The sequence below is a fragment of the Ambystoma mexicanum genome, chromosome 9 (genome assembly GCF_040938575.1).
Source record: "Ambystoma mexicanum isolate Mex_15411 chromosome 9, UKY_AmexF1_1, whole genome shotgun sequence".
Taxonomy (NCBI): domain Eukaryota; kingdom Metazoa; phylum Chordata; class Amphibia; order Caudata; family Ambystomatidae; genus Ambystoma; species Ambystoma mexicanum.
The window spans coordinates 992867067-992883768 of NC_090931.1; the positions used below are offsets into that span (position 1 = coordinate 992867067).

At 45.2% G+C, this 16702-nt stretch overlaps 1 protein-coding gene across 1 annotated transcript in view; it reads right to left on the reverse strand.

Moving 5' to 3' along the window:
- LOC138488874 (dynein axonemal heavy chain 11-like) overlaps nt 1-16702 on the reverse strand; it is a 2478284-nt gene that overhangs the window by 697452 nt on the left and 1764130 nt on the right. Inside the window, exons 32-33 of the mRNA XM_069616234.1 lie at nt 9281-9394; nt 9031-9174 (exon numbers count right to left, since the gene is read on the reverse strand). Of these exons, the coding sequence (XP_069472335.1) occupies nt 9031-9174; nt 9281-9394 (258 nt within the window). The remainder of the gene's footprint in view (nt 1-9030; nt 9175-9280; nt 9395-16702) is intronic.

A 16702-nucleotide genomic window follows, 5' to 3' on the forward strand; every position in this document is an offset into this window, starting at 1 on the left:
TACCAGAATGGGGCCTTGTTACTTCAATTGACTGAACGGTAGCCACGGTGCTCTTGGATCGATGTGTGGGGCAGGCGAGGAGGGGGCCATCCCACTGCCCAACCGGCCATGAGATGCAAACGTGCCGTCTCCGGCTGTCTCGCGTCTGAATGCAACTCCCTGGAGCGCTGGTGAATGTTACCAGTGGAGGCGCCTACCACCGTGTTCGCCGCTGGCTCAGAGTGTTGCACGGGGAGGCTGGGTGCCCGACTGGAACGTCCGCGGCGTGAGGCAGGAGCTGCGCATGCCGCAGTTCACTCTTTCCTGGCCACAGCCCCGGAATCATCTGTGCGGGCCGGTGTCACTTCTCCGCCTCACTCCGGGCCACCAAGGGGACGGAGACCTCCGCGTCTCTCTGGGCGCTGAAGGCACACACATCCACCCACCTTCTTGAAGCGGATCAGATCTTCTGGCCTGCAGTTCGGGGGCCTGTGGTGTTTATGCCGTAAATGTGTGGGGGTTTGGCCGCCAGAAGCGAAAATGATCAGAGATTGTGCAGCAGGATCTCGTGCATCCACACAGCCGTAGCTGTAGTCGGGCAGGTCACCACAGAAGCATCGATGTTGCAGGATTAATTAGGGGCTACACAGAGCTCTCTAGGAAGCCGCCATCGTGGTTGGCTCTCTAGCGCCCTCTTTCTTTCTTTCTTAAGAACCGACATTTAAAGTCTTTCAGAAGATGCTAATCTTCTGCTGGGGGAGCACAGGGACTGCTTACCACCTTAAAGATGGGCTGTTCCAGAACATTGTCCTCCAGCACGTGACATGTTAGAAGCTGCGTAATGTATGTTTGGTTGGGGGCGTAGAATCAATCGCAGCATGGGCCAGCTAGTGTGAGCAAGTTCCCCTTCTCACAAGACTGCAACATGTTTGCCAGAGCAGTGTGAATGAGTTTTCTGTCTTTGCATCCACCAAGTATTTCTATTTACATGTTTTAAGGGATCTTGTCCGGAATCATGGCCTGCTCTTGTATCTTATTACAGTATATCACTTTCAAAACGCGGCCCAGAATGTAGTCCTTCTTTCACAGCTGCTCAGTTTAGAAGCAGCCAATCAAGTGCGCCCCTAGAACGTGATATGTAAGTCAACTTAAACAGCGAAGGGTGTCTCCACAGTGTAATTAATTACACTTGGTATTGTCTGGCAGTTTGCTTTTTTCAAACATTTGGGGTCGACCGTTAGCTTTTAAACTTTGAAAAACGATGCCAGCGCTCAATTCGAAACTGAGGGATTGTTTAAATTAGTAAAATTGCAGCCTAACCAGTAAGAGACGTAAACTGATATTGAACATTGTTATAATTGTGATTTTATTTTTGTAGAATGGAATGATAGATTTCTATATTCATGCCTAATATATAAGACCAAAGAAGGCAGCATAAAAAGGGAAAATGCACGCAGGGTCCCCACGCGCAGGGATCTCTGGGAAGATGCGGCCCGGGTTCAGAGGGGAGCACGTCTTGCCTCTGGCGCAGATGGCCACGAGGAGATTTCCACCGGCGGCCATTCTCTGCACTGGGCCACGTCACACTCGGGGCTGCATAAATCAATGGTAATCGCACTAATAACAATCAGGCCCCCGAAGTCCATTGTGTAAATACCTCATAATTACACAAAATGGGCCCTAAACCGGGCTTTGGTGCCGCCGCCCACAATGGATGCAAGGAAGAGCCGTGGTAAAGGCCACGTCTGCACTTTCACCCTATCTGTGTAGTGAGGAGGTCGCGTGCGCGCAGTAATCTCCAGTAATACGGCTGTGACGGCACAATGGGCCAAACATGTTTTTGAAGTGACTGTGCCTAATCTTGCTCCCTTAATCTCCTTCAATACACAGCCACAATGGAGTGAGCCAACAATGGGCAACACAACTAAACCCCGCCTTGGGACACTCTGCTTCCCATGGTTTGGCAAGTTGGGGTTTAATTACTTTGGAGGTCAGCCCCTTTCCAAGTAACAGAAATGAATGTTGCCCAAAGACCTACGAGCCATCCTCTTAATATTTGCATCTCTTTTGGCTCCTAGATACGATTCATTTCCATCATTCTTTGATGAAAAAATGAATGTATGGATCTGTTTTTTAATTGGAGGGCAGCCTGTAACATGGCAGCACACACTGCTTGCTACTGAACACTCCACTGCCTAATTGCTTTGTGTCTTGTCCTCTTGCCTTTCTGTCTCATTTGCTAGCCAGTTTTGCACCCTTATGCAATGCCCTTTTAATGAATCTTGCATAGCAGGTCTTCTGATTGTTGGGCCTGTAAGGGAGAAGGTAGTGTTGGAGTTGAGGTGGGAGAGGGAGGCATTAATGTTGCATGGAGATTGCAAGCGCCTATTTTTGTGTGCTAATACAATTCCAGGCGATTTAGGATAAGTCGAGGGTGTGTGTGTGTGTGCTCCTACAGAGAAGCCTCATGTGCTGCCTGTTATTTTACAGGGTTGCCTGCTAACACGTTGCGCCATGCAAGCACAGGTGGTTGTGTGGAGAGCTGTACTTTGGGGCGTTGCTCGGCGAGGTGTGGGGATTGCTGGGTGTGAGTTTAGTGGCAGGGGGGTGTTGAATCATCAAGGCTGCTGTTGGATGGGTTGTGTTGCTGTGTGTTGCTGGTGTGCTGTGTGCGGTGGACATATAGAACATGAGGCAGTCAGTGAGGGGGCAGTTGGTTATTGGAGCCCAGGTCCCTAGCTACTTCCTCCCTTGTATCCATCTATCCAACATTTTGATCTATAAGTCAGTCCACAGAGCTATCCATATGCTCTTTAGAGGTAGCCATGAACTGTGTGCCTACTCTCTACCTACAGTGAAGCTAAGGGCCTACCCTACACCAACGTGGTGCTCACTCGTGCTACCACTGCAGCATAGGGTATTGCAGCCTCAGGTTTCCTATACAGTGGCACATTATTTTATGTATTTATTTATTTATTTATTTATTTATTTATTTATTTATTTATTTGCATGTATAAAGCGCACATGCAGCCCTGAGGCTTTGTGGCGCTGTTAGATTAGGCTTATTTGGTTACAACATAAACAGAGGCTCGATTGGTGGTGAAATTACGAGCAGTAAACAAGGCAGAAGGTACAGGGTTACATTGACAAAATACAGGGTTACAGTGAACAATACAGGGTGAGTGATTCTACTGGTTGTGAGGTAACAGGGGAGCCAGTTGAATCGGGAGGTATCATGCACTGGAAGGGTTGGTGCGCAGGAGTCAGTGTGTTCTTAGTTGAAGAGTTTGGTTTTCAGAGATTTACGGAAGGCTGTGTGGGATGTTTCATTCCTTAATGTGGTGGGTAAGGCATTCCAGTTTTTGGGCGCTAGAAATCAGAAGCTCGACCCTCCAGCTTAGCTCTTTTGAAAGAAGGGATGACGAGCTGGTTGGAGTGGTGGGATCTCTTGGGCCTAGCGGAGGTGGCTTACACGCCTATAGCTACCTGGATACAACACATTAGGTAACGTCATAAAAGCACCTGCTGTGAGAGGCACACAGCAACAGATAGCTCGCATCCTCTACCTTCAGAAGCTGGGTTCGTTTAATAGCTTTCTGACATTCTTTCCCATAGGTTCAAAGGTGATCTTTAGAAACCTGCAGATAATTGTGATTCAACAGATAAACATCCTCTTTTGACCATCAAGCTTCTAGGCTGAAAACCCATGTCCACCATTTGGATCAAGCCCGCTAGAAGAGAGGCGTGCAGACTTCAGAAGGCTGGGCTCTCTCTGCCTGCGCTGCTTTAAACTTGAAACAGGCCATCTCATGTAATGCAGAAATGCAGTGGCTAAAAGGAGGACTAAAGATAGGGCCCAGCCCAACATGGCGGTCAGAGCTTTGGTGCCGCCCAACCCGATTTACAGCATGCTGGCCTGCTTGACGGGTACAAATAAATAAAAGCCGATTTTCTCCTGGTGGCAAGTTTTCCCAAAGTTGTAAAGTTTCTCAGTAATAATCAGTGGCCCACCTGAATGAAAACAAAGACGCCACAATCCACGATAGATGGCACCCGGCAACGCCGATCAGGAACTAGTAACTAACTACCCAGAACACATGTCAGCAAAAGCAATAACACATGAACTAACAATGCGCGCAATTACACAGAGCCCTTGAGCAGGCCCTAATCCTAACAAGAGCTGGCCCATGCCCCACTGGCAGATCCGCAAGGCAACAAAAGAACACCAAAGACAGCGACGCCAAGATATACCCTGAGGAAATAATGATAATACGTATAAATTCAGTGCTTGATACTATGCACACATCACGCACACATGCTTATTTCTGCCACATTCTAGCCGAAGCCCCATAATATTAGAAACGTCAGAGCAGGGCACGCGGCTTGGCCAACTAAACTGACCAAATTACATTACATTAAACTACTGCGTGCGTCTTACAGAACTGTCCATATTAGACAGTACATTCCCAAAGAGGTCCATCTTGGCGCCAGGTCTAATAGTCATTGCACGCGCTCTCCTTCAGAGGTACACGAGCTCCCATTACAGTAGCTCTCCATGACCTCAGCCTGCCTCTCCTTTCTGCATCTCTGGGGTACTGGAGAGGAAAGGGGTGCTGTCATTGGGGCAAGCTCCGTCGCTCTACACCCCCATCGCCTGCAGGACTTGCGTTTGAAAGTTGTGTGTGTGTGGTGGGGGGGGGTTCTCCTTTCCACTGCCATTGGCTCGACGGCCCTTGTCTCCACGTGTGTAAAAGGCTGGGGTGGCGGCAAGCCAGGCAAAGGCTGTGTCCCCCCTTCACCCCAGGGGTGTTGCTAGGTCTGGAAAAGATCTGGGGCTATGCTAATGTCGGGACTGTCAGGACTCAGGGCTAGCTAGCTTTTTGGTTGTAGCCACTGAGCTTCTATACGAGGCTACAGAAAAAAGACCTGGGGCTATAGCCCACCCAGCTACCCTCTGGTGACGCTCTCTTCTCCACTCTCAGGACATGTTCTAACTGAATGGCAGGCCTGCACATGCCAGTGCTGCAGCAGAACAGTCGCCAGGAGATTCAGGCGTGTTTGACACCCCCTGAGATCCCGGCTTGAACTGCTTTACAGGGTGCAGGCATTCAGAGGCCCCATACCCTTCACTCCTGAAAATAACAGGAGATAGCCCACTGAGGGCAAAGGGAGTGCATATAGCCATGACAGGCCCAGTGGACAATTGCAGCGACATCCTAGCAATAGGCTATCATTCTGTTGATGGTGAGAGATCTGTTAATTCGCAATACATCCGATAGTACAGGTTTATTTCCAAAGCAGGGCCTTTAAGGCAAGGAGTACATTTATGCATTTGTCAGACACTGCAGGAGCCACAGGAAGTAGGGTTACATGTGTTGTGGGGGTGGAGGCAAACATGGCCAATCTTTATGCACACTTTGTTCCAATGTTCCTTTCACCATGGAAACCAAGGTCTTATTACCATAGTGACCCTTCGCTGCACCTGTCTCCTGAAATCTGCAGCTTCTGCTCTCCAGTGGAACAGAGCCGATTCAAAGGTAACATTTGCATCCAGTAGAGCTGACATAACAAAGCAAGCCACACACAGGGGTGCTGCACTGCAGATGGCCTTTGAAGTCAGCAACAACAGGAAGGAGTGGAGTTAGAGTAGCCAGATAGGGAAGGGAAGACTCAGAAGAGGTTTGACCATCTTGGTTTTCTTTTGGTGTCGTTGTGTCCCCCACCTTTTCCTGCAGGACCAGTCCTTCTGGCTAAGATGTCAGAAGTCAAGGGTCACTGGTTGCACCAACAAATATTGGACCCCAAACAACAAGTTTGCTTTGGGCCACTACCTTGTGGCATTTTGCCTTTATAAGGAAGGGGTCTCTCATTCTTTCTTTGTTTCTACCTTGGACCTCTAGTGGGTGTGCAGTCCATTCTAGGGTCCTCTACAATAGAGGTGGAGATAGAAAGCAGAGAAATGTTCTGGTCCATAACCAACCCCAGAGCAGAATGGGTGTGAACTAAGCCCTGCCACTCTGCCAGCTGCATTGGAACAAGGCTCATCACTGGAGGAGAAGGAAAGCCTGTGGTTGCCAACCAAACTCTATGGACTGGGAGAGCAGAGCAGAAAGGACTCACTTTGCCCTAGAATGCCTGTATTGGGACTCACAGTGCCCAGCAAGCGAAGAGCTGCTGGAATCCTGGTTAGCCACTTTGAACAATCTTCAATTAGTTCCGACCACGTTCGGTGCCCTTTGAACGGAAACAGTGCCTTCAGTGCTGCTTTTAGCAATCTCTTCAACTTCAAACCACTTGTTCCATTTTGGCCTGCACAGATGCTGGCTCGGCCCATTGCTGCAGACCATCTTCGAGCAACCCAAAGCACAGGATTCCTTTTTGAGGAAGCAACCAACTTGAAAGTTGACTCGATTCTGCAGGCCATGATTTGACTCACCAATGCCAACGCTGCCTCCAACCAGCAGAAGCCTTCTTCTCACCAACGACTCAACTGCTATACGAACCAATGGAAGATATTGATTTGCCGACTGAAAAGCAGACTCAACCCTTCGTGAGGCTGCACCTTTGACATGACTCAATGAGAACCATCAGTGGGATTGCATCCACTCGAACCACCTTGACATCGGCTCAAACACAGCTAAAGCACTAAGACATCTGGCTCAGTGCTTTATTTGCCCCCTAAAGACAAGAACAACATACTGTTAAGAGGCCCTGTCCCTATAGTGACATGTAAGTACCCTTTTCTGCCCTGTTCTCGCAGCATATCCTTTTTAAAAGAGATGCTGCTACAATTTCTTGCCTGAACTCCCCTGCTCAAGTACCCAACGTGCCATGTATTGCTATCTGTATTTTCTATGTTTTCTCTGACAGGTATTGGGTTTTGGCTTGTGTGTTTCGATAGTTATTTGCATTTTTATTGTTTAATCAAAATTCTATATTTTATTAGCACTCAGGGCAAGTACCACAGCCAAATAGGTCTCTCAGAATGTTGGCTGAACCTTATGGAATAAGCCTGTGTTCTGAGCAATCTCGGAGGATGTCAGCCCCCGAACCTCCATTTTCCCTCCCTCCCCCACCGTTCCAGTTTCTCTCGCCGCCCCACACTACCCTCCTTCCCAGTTAACTGAAAAGGTCGAGGCACCGCAAAACCGCGACAACGCTCCTCTCATCTCCGCCGGCTGCCATGGAAATGGAAGGGGACTCGGCGTCCCACCTCCATTTCGATGGCGGCAATGTTAGTTTCGTTTTTGTTTGAAACAAAGGGTTGTACGCTCGTCCTGACCCATCTTTTATGATAAATAAATGCCTAGTAGCAATACAGGGGTGCTAATAGCCATAATGAAGAGTTGCCCATGCTGTACCAGGTGGTAATGTCTCGGAGCCTTCCTTAAATTCCCTCGCTAGGCTCGGGCCTATTAACTCAGGCCGTAACCGTTGAAACCCTGTAAGGCCAGGGGATCTCGTCACTATGGCTTAAATAGAACATTGACTGTACCTTTTTTATTTTGGAGTCTTGCAGTTTTTTACTGTGGGTTTGTCACTGTTGTCACCTGACAGAGAGGTGATGATGTATTCATTCAGAACATTGGAGAATGACTATACCGGATGGTGGGTTCTCTTCTGAAATGATTTTGCTTGATTTGGAGATACCGCCTGCCATCTCTTGAAGCCATCACAAGGAAACCGATAACCTGCACAGCTGGTTGGAAGGAGCAGTAAACAGGGCTCAGTTGTGCATGATTTTATAGACCCTATTTTCAAAATATACTTTTTTTAAGGCTTTTAATTTATTTTGTATATGTTATATCATGTTAATGTGGCACACATTAGATTTTAATAACCTTATTTTTAAAATGTCAGCAAATTACAACCCTCAGCTAAGAAAGGTCTGAGAGTTAAAAAAAAGCTATAATTTCTATTTGCACCCAGGGAACGGCGCTCAGCTAATCAGGTGGCTGGAAAAGTGGGCACAAACACACTCTGTACCACCTGCTTTATCAGCCACCCGAGTACCTTTCCCAGGTAGCGCCATCTAGACTGCGTAAGGCAAAAGGGAACCTACCTATGTCGCCAGGGTCCCCCCAACCCAAAAACATCCCACCCTCTTTTCCCAACTTCCTTCCTCCCTCTTTCACCTCTTAGCTGCTGGATCGGAGCTTTGTGCTCCAGTCCTAGTGCTCCTCCCACCCACTGCCGCTATGGAAATAGGACATGCACTAAATCCCTTTTCCTATGGTGGCAGCCATCTTGTTTTTCGTGTTCTTTTACGGGGAGATTGGGCTCACAAAATATGTGCAGAGCCAATGTCCTGTTAAAAAAAAATGATTTGAACCCCGGGCAAACCCCGGGGTGTGAATAGCTACTATCACTCCACTGTTGGGGTGCGTACATGGGTGGTAACAAACCACAAACCTTGCCCTTCGCTTAGCCCTGCTTACGCTCAGGCTGGTGGGTGTTACCGGACATGTACGCTCCCCGATGCAGGGGGGATTACTAAATTATTAAAGCACACCCGTTCCACCATCATTTTCTTTGATAACTTAATAACACAACACTGTCACTTAGCTTCTAACTTCTAACAATCCACCCACTAAGCGGTGTGTAAAGGTGAATTAAGACATGGGCATGATTAATTACCTCGAAAAAGTGGCAGACTATCCAGTAGTGTACCGTCCTTCTCTTCTCCTGCCATAACCGCCTCACTACCAACATCGCCTGTGCATACATCCCCTGTATACATCATCATCTCCTTCAAGGTGCACTGATGGAATGGTCTGGAGCTGTGCAGTTACTGGAGTCCATCACCATCCTGGATCTATGTCTTCTACCCCTCTGTCTACCTTCCTTGCACAGTTGATCAGTCTCTCCACATGGCCGACCATTTCAAACCAGGGTAGACATTTTTTTGCGTCATTTCACGTGAAGAAAGTGGGCAGTTTCGATGGTGCTGATGTCCTTCCCTGACGTTCAGCTCTATTTATCTAGCACAATTGGCTAACAGTAAGAAAAGAGCATGGCTGTGAAAATATTGACTGTTACCTGGCCACCTACCTTACTCATGCACACCTTTGCTACCTTCCAACTTCTGTCCTTTGGAATTTTGCCATTGGGAGAAAGAAGAACGAGAACAGCAGCGGTGACATTTGTGACGGCAACCGGGGGATTCGGGAAGGTTTTTAGCTCAGTCAGGTTCAGCTGCAAAACACATAGATGCCCAACCAATACACGTCAATTACCAATCCTTGAAAACAGTTTCAATCACAATGAAAACCACTCCCCCTGCCCCTTTAAAGTCCATTACCCTGTTCAAGGTGTTCAGGGCGGCGTTGGCAGCTATGAGGGCAGGCTCTGCTTTGGCCAGTTCATGCTCAGACTCCTGCTGTTGCTTGGTCACCTCTTCTTGAATAGCAGCGACCTATGGACCAAATGGTAGAGTTAGTTGGTTCCATATAGATTTGGGGTGCAGCTGAGAAAAACATTGATCGCATTTTAATTGCAGTGTTTTTGTGTTATTCCCAGGTTGACCGTCTCCCATAGTCCGGCACACAGAGGATGTCTTGACAGTTCAACCATCTTCTTTAGCCATGCTGTGTGAATTTGGATGCCAAGCATGATGGCTCACACTGTGTACCATATAATTCGTTAAATACACCTTCACTATAAAGGTGCAAAGGCCATAGCCCACAGGCAAGTGTCAACATTAATGAACTAACATGAGATTGTTTAGGACACCCTGCCTTAAAAAGTCATTGTAAGTATGGTTTCTCTTTAGTAAATTAAGTAAAATGTTTTGGCTTTGGTGTAGACATAGGAAAGGCATTTGCCAGACATTGCCTTAATGATATTAACTGGCCATTAATGGTAGCAGCTTCAAAATGGAGCACGCACCTGGGCACATGATAGCAGTGCCTGGCAAATGCCCGTCTAATACCTATAAACAAGCCAAAACTGTCGCCTATGATAATGCTTGTTTTTAAATGGACTTCAGTGAAGGATATGCATACTGCTTATAAATCAAGAGGCTAAAGGCAGACCTAGTGAAGACATTTTTATTACACCAGTAGCACGTTTACAGCACCAATTAAACCATTATAACTCAGAATACTGCTTTCAAAAAACCTGTGGTAGGCACTTTGAGTGCAAAGCTTGATTTTGAGGCTTGATGAAGTTAGCTCAAAAAGATCCCAGGAGGGTGAGTTTTGGGCAGGAAGGGACGGGAAGTGGGTGCGAATGGCCTTGGTGATTAACATGGCTATGGGCAGTCAATGGGTGGGTAAATAGCCAAACAGCACCTACAAGTGACCCCATATTATCTGGATATTCGTGGGAGGATAGCTCAGGGACAACATGCTCGCCTTCGAAGCAAGATGACACAGCACCACAGGTTCGATCACTGGGTACGCGCTTAGAAACCTCTGGGTATTAAGCGTGTTATAAATAACCTTTTGTATCATATCATAGTGTTAGCATCTCATGTAGCACGGGGCTGCTCTCTGCCACAGAAGGGGGGAAATCCAGACAGGGCAAGCCACATTCTTCAGGGAGAGATCTTTTTTCAGGTTTATGGCATTATGTTTATCTCACAGAAACAGAATTTCTATAACAGACAGGAAACATTTAAGCAATGACTGGTGGTAGAGTTTCACTGGGTGAATCTGAACAAATGATTTGCACCACTCATTCAATGAGTATGCCTCTCAAATGCACACAGAACTAAGCAATATTTCTTGTGCAAATTTAAACGCAAATGCATTCATCAAGACACTTGCTAATCCTTTGTACACGACGCTTAAGTGGTAGAATTGATTGTTAGTGGAATCTTCACAGGTGTTCTTCCTTATGATACCTTTGGCGAATACAAAAGAATACAAAAGAAATATTGATTTAAGGACAAAATAGTGTTGTTTTGTATTGATTACATTTTGAATTAATAATAATAGTTGATGCTAACTTTTACACTTCTTTGTAAAAGCAATATTCGGGAAACATAACATACCCAATGACTAACTTTCCTACCAGTGTTGTAAGGAAAATGAGAGGCAGATGAATACGTCATGCATAGCTAGTGCCCCTCCCCTGACCATATATCGCACAGGTGAGAAAGGTTGCTGCCTAAAGACAGCCATATTGCCCATATCCGAGATAGGTACAGCAGAATAGAAACAAAGTGATCCACACTAAGGATGGCGAGAATAAGCAAGCTTACAGTGAAACCATACATATGCATGCATTAGAGAGGCAAAGATGCACACACCATGAAAAACGAACGCTAGGTCAAATATGCATGGAACATTTATTGCATCCATTTAGACATGAAAAATACTAACATAAGCAGCGTATATAAGCTGAGTGCAATAGAAACAACGTGAATACCTAATTTACTAACAAAGAAATGCAACATTACGCAGCAACCATCTTTTCCAAAATGGAAGCCGCAGCATGTATTGTAAACGACAAAAGGCCTCAAGGCTTCATGCAAACCCAAAATGCTGAATCCACCAAAATACATATTTGTGCAGAGCCAGACAATTAGCTTTGCACACCAAGACAAGCTTACTGAGAATTGCACACCAAGCCAAGCTTACTGAGAATTGCACACCAAGCCAAGCTTACTGAGAAAATAGGGAGGTTCCAGACGGTTCGAGAGAACACAAGATAATAATTCCCAAGGCACATGCCATATATTCTTAGATTAATTGAAAGAACAAACGGTCTTTGAAGGGCAGGTGCAGAATAATTATAAGCTAAAAGACTTAATCGGAAATGGATCAAGCAAGTCCCTGGTTGTAATGGAAATCATGATACTCATTAAAATTATCTAAAACTCCATAAATGCAGGGTGAAATAATTCCAAACTTGGTCTCATCACACATGACCCAACTTGAAGAACAATGCCCATTCATTAGCAATAGATACAGATAGGGAACCTGCCCCAATCCTTGTGCGTATTTCCAGACATGAGGCGAAATGCAAGGCCAACTACAGAGGAATCACTCTGGGTTATGACCTAGGAATAAGGGTTGATATGTTTTTTTATTGAAAGGACGGCAATCCATGGACCTCTCTCCCCCTCCGCCTGTTTTGGCTCATGTTTTGAGGAGCTATCAGTTGCCCAAGGTTGGTCAGTAGAATGACAACCAATCAGGACCCTTAATGCCAGGCCGTCCAGTATGTGTTGTGCCGACCAATCATTTATTTTACTGACAACATGTATTTACTATTATCAATTTAGAGATGGTTCCATTTGGAGCTATCAGATATGTGTAATCCAATCAAACGTTTAACAAATATGGAGTCTACATGTAATCAGTTCCCCTGACCTATCCCTCGTCCAGTAGGCTGTGTAGTATGATGTCGTCATTATGACATGTTTTTGGTTTATAAGGTACTGTTTTTTATGAGAGCTCTGAGAGCTGCAACCCTATTGCTTGCATGTTGTCCGAGCTTTATTTTGGATGTTAATAAAGTGTGCTTTTTTCTTTCACTTTGAATATTTCTGTCATTGAGTCTACATTTTCTTGACTCCACACCTATTGCATAAATCTGGGGTTTTCCAGGCCATCATGATACAGATGGTAGAAGAGGTGATGGTTGGCTAGGCATTGTCAGATTTTCGAGTGTTCCCGGCCATGGCCCGAAGAACTACACAGTGACCTGTGGAGAGGGGGATTACACATGAACAGAGAGAGGTTCTGCAGGACGCCCCGTCGGACAGATGGCAACTGGGGATTGGGTGAGACTTGATAGCAAGTATAGCATTGGCCTGTCAAAACAGGGAGATTTTGTATATATTGGGGAATTCTGATAAAATGAAAAGATTGAAAAGATTGAAGAAGATAAGGAAGCCTCTGACAAGGTTGGGGAAGTACACCTCGTCTGAGGTAATAAAGAAGATATAACTTTCGCCAATGGCAAAAAAGACTGCTTAGTAAACCTCTTTTATGGAGTTATAAATAACAAGAGAATTATACCTCACCAGGAGTTGGGAAGACGGCTGTAGTGTATTTATTTGTGTAGTTTTTGCTGGCACCAGACTTGTGTCCTGAGATTGTTTAGGCTTTGTGAAAAGTGTATTTATGTATATTACTGTATATACGAGAAGTTGTGGTTTGGACCCAAAGGGTGTGGTCCAGTGCAGGATCGGTGAATTGGTGCTGCTCGTGGTGTAAGCCACGTATGTGGTGTTGTTTGGAAATATTGGGTGATGCAGAAGGTGTGGTCTTGTGAAGAGGCGGACACAAAAAAGTGTTGCTGGGCAAGGGAGTGAGAGGTATTTGAAATAAAAATAGGATGAGTATATTGGTAAGGTAAACTGTGACCTATCATCACGGGGAACACTTCTTTTATTTATTTGTGTAAAGTATTACCCCAGTACAAGGACAAATTCTTTTGTGCAGGATCGACCCCAGACGCCCCATAGGACTGGGGGTTTCCAAACAGCCCTTTAAAATGAGCAAGCCTCACGATTTCTTGGCTTCTTGCAGTTACTTTGCATATGTACATGTTTAAACTAACTGAATATCTTCATCGTGCATATGGCATACGTTTCTGACATCTTGACGTCAATTGTTTGACTTCTGGCTCAGGATGTCGCTTATCCATGGTATTTTGTCTCTTTTGTCATTATTTTCAGGTCGTTATATCTTCTATATGTGAGTCAGTCTGGGTTCTTATGACATCATCATTCGTCTTCCTCCAGTATCTTCTTAGCTTCTTCGGGTATTACATTCGGACAATTGTCATTCTGTCTCACTTGTCGATATGGTTTTCTGAATGGGTACCTTACTGTCCAGGTTTTCTTAGGTGTCAGTACTTCAATAGGTGCTGTTATTCTGATAGGTACTGGACAGAGCCCAACCTGCGGCTCTCTGCTGGTTTATTTGCTTATCATACTTCACATATTTTGGCGTGAATGGTCCTGGTACTTCAAAAGGGGTGGCTGGAGTGCGAATCATGCTTAACACCTCCTCTTCACTCCCCCCTCTGGGCGATTCATCGACCACTCTCACTTCTTCCTTTGTATCCACCTTTATTTCATCCACTGGATCCACACATAGAGGTCTGAAGGAATGCCTCTTTGGGGTCCATATCTTTATGACTCCCTTCAAGCTTCCTGCTGTTTTTATGTGCTCATCTTTGTTTCATGTCATTAATTGACATTCTCCACTTGGATTACAATAGATCCATCTTCCCACATAATTTCTGTGTTTCCTTGGATACCGAAACTTAGTTCTTTCTGCTGCATAAATGCTGTCTTTCACAAAGTCTCTTATTTCTTCATCAGTCAGGAACTTGCGCTTCCATTCTGACTCGACATAAATCATGATCTTCATCCCTATGGCCTTTTTTGCAGTTTTATGGCACTGAGATGTTATTATCTTGATAACACAGAATCCAAGGAATATCACCACTAGCAGGGCTCCTAGGAATTTGAATGCATCTGCCATCCATTGCGGAACCCATGAGAACAGTGATCCAAACCAACTGTCGTCATCAACTTCGTCAACTTCATCTATCATCTGATTCTGTAGGCTTGTCAGCATACCTATGGCTTCTGTTAAAGTTCAATTTTCGTTATCGTGCGAAGGTATGAAGGTGCAACATGATTCTCCAATTTTTGCACAACCGCCTCCATCCATAGCTGTGATCATATCAAGGACAAGTCTGTTCTGGAGAGTCATTACCTGAATCGCCCTTAACTCTTCCTTGATTGCATTGAATCCTTTTATGGTCGTGTTGATGGTCTTCAGTAACTCCCATCTTGTTATCTGCAACCATTTAGTTTTTGCTTCATTTTGAATCCTTGGCCTCAGATTTGTCGTGACCACTGATGAGATTAGTATGAAAAATCTGGGTTCATACGAGATCACATTAAAAGCTTCTTCTGATTTAGCAGAAAAGTAATTCTCTCTCTTCATTCGGCTCATCAATTCCACAGATCTCTTCTTTCTCAGGCGAGCATCTGCTTTTGGGAAACTGTCAATATTCAGGTCATTTTTTGGAATCACCAATGCTGGACCATGGACATTTACTAATGTACCTCCCCAATTCTTTGGTAATCTGATATATGCTTTGGATCCACATGCCCAATAATGATCCATAATCACTGCAGTACCATGTACGATTCCTGGAGCGTCAAAGATGCGTCCACAGTTCTGATTTTCTACCATTTTTCTTGTATCATTGTTTCTGAAGCATAATTTGAATTCTCCAATGGGTCCTCCTCTGTCTTTGACCCATGTCAATAGTTTAGCAAGCTTTGGCCACAATGGTTTGCATCCATTCTGTACTGTGTCAATAGTAGCCTGGTAACGCCCAATCACTACCCATGCTCTGCAGATCAATACTCCTTTCTCCCATCCTTCTGGTGAAAGCACTGTTCCCCAGATTTGCATTTGACCGCTGTTCTTCCAACTGAGAGATTCTTTTGGAGTTTTTCCTTGGACGATCAGTCTTTGGTTTGTCTCTCTTCTGATCTCTGCTCCTTTAACTCCAGGCTTCTCATATCTGATCACAATGTTCTTTGTTTTTCCATTTTTTCTTGTCTTTATGTCCTGGACATAATCGTCTTCATTTGGATCAGTTGCTTCAGTTGCCCATTTGAGTGAAGCATCTCTTCCCATGAACTGGCCTCTGGCCCTGCACATTGCTATGTGTGATGACGTCAATTTCCACAGCTACAAAGATTTTCGACTTCTCCATGCTGTATGGCAAGACTGCACAAACCAAGCATTCTTCCTCTGAAGTTCGTCTTCCAACATGTTGGTACCATATGTTATTTCCCAAGAGTGCTGTGCTGTCCAGGTAGTCGTTTTTTTCGTTATTGTCTTCTTGTGTGTTTCTTCTGATTCTTAAGGTTTTCCTGTAGTTTGCTATAACCACATCCTTAAACGCACCCATATAGCTTTTTCTTGCTGGAGGATTCTCGGGTATTTCCATCCATGGTCCAGACATTTTCATCTGTACCATTTGAGTAGGAGAAAGTTTGGTAATTCTTTCCCTGTCCTCTTGAATCCTTTTTGCTCATGTTATGAATGTCCATACTGACTCTGCTATTGTTCCAGCATGTGGCTGTATTGCAGGACTCGTACCTGCCCCTTTCATTGCTGGATTAGGGGTGCTTGTCAGTGATGTCTCTGTTTGTTTATTCTGCAACTCCTTTTGTCTCTTTAAAAGTTCAGCTTTCACCATTTGTCTTTTGGCTTCACTTGGCGTGGAACTTCTCATCGTAGGTTATCCAAACTTCCCCCATTCTTTGGAATGTGGTTCTGCAGTTGTTGACACTAGACCAGGTGTATATGCACTCATCGTTTGCACGTGTGGGTTTTTCATTAACCCCCTCTCATATTTGCTCTGCCGACTCTGTCTCCGGCGGTTCAGTTTATTTGCTACCACAAGTGTGTGTGTATTATTGCTCGTCACGTCCATCTCAAGTTCACTCATTCCTCTGTCAGACCATCTAGGGACTGGAATGACTTTGTAAGGTCTGGGCACCTTCGTGGGTTTCATGCTTACATCATTAGGTGGGTGCACTAGAATCTGAACGCTTTGTGCACCAATAAAAAATGAAGTTCGAATCGTCAGTGACAATAATACAATAATGAACACTATGCATAGGTAAATTCCTCTGTAGGTTAATTTACAACACTTATTTCTGGGCCAATACGAGCATCTCTCCTCCTGAGGGAGGACAAGATTACTATTTTGGTTGCCCATCTCGATC